This window comes from Sabethes cyaneus, chromosome 1, assembly GCF_943734655.1.
Source record: "Sabethes cyaneus chromosome 1, idSabCyanKW18_F2, whole genome shotgun sequence".
Taxonomy (NCBI): Eukaryota; Metazoa; Arthropoda; class Insecta; order Diptera; family Culicidae; genus Sabethes; species Sabethes cyaneus.
In genome coordinates, this window is record NC_071353.1 from 19,795,524 (window position 1) to 19,798,225 (window position 2,702).

General features: G+C 47.2%; 1 protein-coding gene across 1 annotated transcript; it reads right to left on the reverse strand.

Annotated features, from left to right (window-relative positions):
* Positions 1-702: 702 nt before the first annotated feature.
* LOC128745461 (major royal jelly protein 1-like) lies at positions 703-2,497 on the reverse strand. Its single transcript, XM_053842536.1, has 4 exons — positions 1,864-2,497; positions 1,617-1,803; positions 1,362-1,556; positions 703-1,300 (listed from the first exon to the last, which is right to left on the reverse strand). The coding sequence occupies exons 1-4, from the start codon at positions 2,495-2,497 to the stop codon at positions 703-705; spliced, it is 1,614 nt and encodes a 537-aa protein (XP_053698511.1).
* Between the last annotated feature and the right edge of the window lie 205 nt (positions 2,498-2,702).

Genomic DNA, 2,702 nt, shown 5'->3' on the forward strand with positions numbered 1-2,702 from the left:
TTTATTTAGCGTAAATTGTCCTATACACAATGTGCTTCGGTGGTGCTGCGGTGCAAAGTTAGAGGCTCAGCACACCTAGGCACTGATTTGAGCTCACGATTTTCGATCTGGAGTTGCATTTATTTACATACGAGACACGACTGGCGGTTTCAGTTGTTGCTGTTTGTTGTTTCTTTCGTTTACAACCGTAGATGGGCGAGATATACCTACAACAGAGTGGTCACGGAGAGGCAAGAAAAATGCATTGAACTATGGCTAAAAAGTTCGACGCTTGTGTGAAGTCTGGTGCAATTTCTGTGTAATGTCAAATTAAACTGATCAATTGAATTTCAGCCAATGCAACAAAAAACACACGTATAGGCGACGTTACTTGAATAGAAACCTTAATTCGTTCAGTGACACGGGAAGAAGAGGGAAAGGTAGCTAGACAGGAGAATATACATGATCAGAAGAATCTGCACGTGGGGCACGTGGAGCACGAGGCACCGACCGTAAATGTCTAAGTCACTGAGCAGTTAAATAGCTACTAGATAACTGTCGGCCAATAATGGTCCACAGTCACATGATGAGTATTGTTGAGTGATTCTATTTACACGTGCTGAACGGCTGAACGACATCGAAGCCAAGGGTCTATTCTAGAACTATCTTCCACAGCGGGCTGGAAGAAAGGTAAAATAGACTCTTGCTACCGACAGTCACGACCTACGGTGTCACCGTCTGATTGGCCCGTAAGCTTTTCGCATAGCGAAGCCCATTGAAGTCGTTGAAATGATGATTCACTTTCGGGAAAAAGATTTCCCCGTTAAGCCCGTACTGTGGTCTCGGGCGGACGGGGGGGAACGGTTTTTCGCCACTATTCAGTACGAAAAATGGATTGTTCTTTGTTCGGTCGATTACCGGCACCGGTTCGTATGGATACGGTTGCTTGCTGTTTACGAAGTAGTTCTGAATAAACGAATATGTCTTTGGGTTGGTTGGTTTTGGCACGGGGTAATTGGCTGGAATCGGAATCGGCTGAGGTAGCGGTTTGAATGGAGCCGAAGGAGTTACTACCGGAAGATTGTAGTACGGAGAATTGGTTTCGATAGTTGGCCGGTAGGCTGCGTGTGCCTGACCGGGTTTGCCGGGAGTTACGACTCCGTCGATTCGTAGAATTCGGGTATTAAACTCGTTGGGATCAACGTTCTTCAAGAAAAATCGATGGAACTTTGAGGTTAGTATATAAAGTGCCGAACCGTCCCGAGCCGGGGTTCGAAGGTCAGCAGTGAACTGGAGTCTTTCCTGATCTTGGGCCAAAATGCTAAAATGAGTTCAAATCAGTTTAGTTAGTTGGAATATGAATACAGCGTAGATCTACTCACTGATGTTCATTAGTGCGTGGATTCCACGAAGCAACGGCTGTCTCGGTGAATGGAGCATAAAAGATGGTTCCACCCAATGGAGAAGCTGCCAAGCCAATGCCTTGAGACGATTTTCGACCAACCAATTTTACGGCAAGTTCCTTTCCGAATGGTAACGGGCCTGCTCGAAGGGCTGCGGTTGTCACAGAGAATAATCTAGAAACGAAAGTTCGTCTCGTTCATCTCCAAGGAAAATAAACAATTAATTCTACTAACCTATCGGTGGCCAACGGCTGGAAGTAGATAATACCGGCTTCCTCGTCAAATGCCAACCCTACAACTCCATCCATCAGGGTAAAACGATGTTCTAGAATGGTCGATTCAGCAAAGTCAGGATCCGGATACATTGACGGATGGCTGACACGCCAGGTGAGATCTTTCACACTATCGTAGACAACAATTCCTACGAAACAAAAAAACATGATTAGTTTTATCGCACCCGAAAGGAAATGGAAAAACTCACCGGGTGCAACAGTATCCGTGATGTAAACGAACACATCGTCGCAGTTATTTCCGGGTTGAGAACCTGTCTCGTCAATGATGATATTAGTGTACAGCGATTCTCGGCGGATAACTTCCGGCGGAAAGTCAATACGTCGTACGACTTGATCAGTGTGCAGATCATAAACCAAAATCTTTGGTGGGCAGGTCACTTCGAAATCTTCAAGCGACCGCGAAACACCGGCGTCCAGCGCCCAGAGACGATTGCAGGAATCAATCCGGATGCGGTACACCGAAACCAAACCAATGTCGGAGCAGTTGTACTGTCGGGTGCCAGCAGTGTGGTGACTCCAGTCCGGGTAGGGTTGCAGAGCAGGCGAATCGCCCTGGTTGCCACGGGGAATCGTAGATAGCGTTGCCGGCACTCCGCTAAACAGTCGCGGTGTTGCAATGAAGATACGATCGTAGCCTACTTCGATGCCAGTGGCGACAATATTTTCCGGATTGAAGAAATCCTTGTTCGATGCCGGATAGTCCCAGGGAAAGTTGTACGATAGCAGACTCCACTGTTTAACGGTTTCCAGCCTAGGCGCGAGCTCGGCCAGCGTCACTCCGATGGTGACTAGTGCCAACAGGCACCCCACTTGTGGGTACATCGTCGACAAGTCTCAGATCTAAGTGAAAGAAACAAGCAGAATGCCGGTACTCAATAGGTGAAGGTAAGATTGGTGTGTGATTGAAAATTTTTCGCTTCCAGCCCAATGTGCACCATTGCTAAGTGCTCTAAGGCTCACGTCGTTTTTCTTCATTCCGCGCTACGCACTGATCGACGATCGTAAAGTGATTATTGGCGAGAAACAT

Coding starts and splice junctions, on each gene's coding strand:
- LOC128745461 (XM_053842536.1), bottom strand. CDS start 2,497: ATGTACCCACAAGTGGGGTGCCTGTTGGCACTAGTCACCATCGGAGTG. Junction 1,804..1,863: donor CACGGATACTGTTGCACCCG/GTGAGTTTTTCC, acceptor TTTGTTTCGTAG/GAATTGTTGTCTACGATAGT. Junction 1,301..1,361: donor CCACGCACTAATGAACATCA/GTGAGTAGATCT, acceptor AACTCATTTTAG/CATTTTGGCCCAAGATCAGG.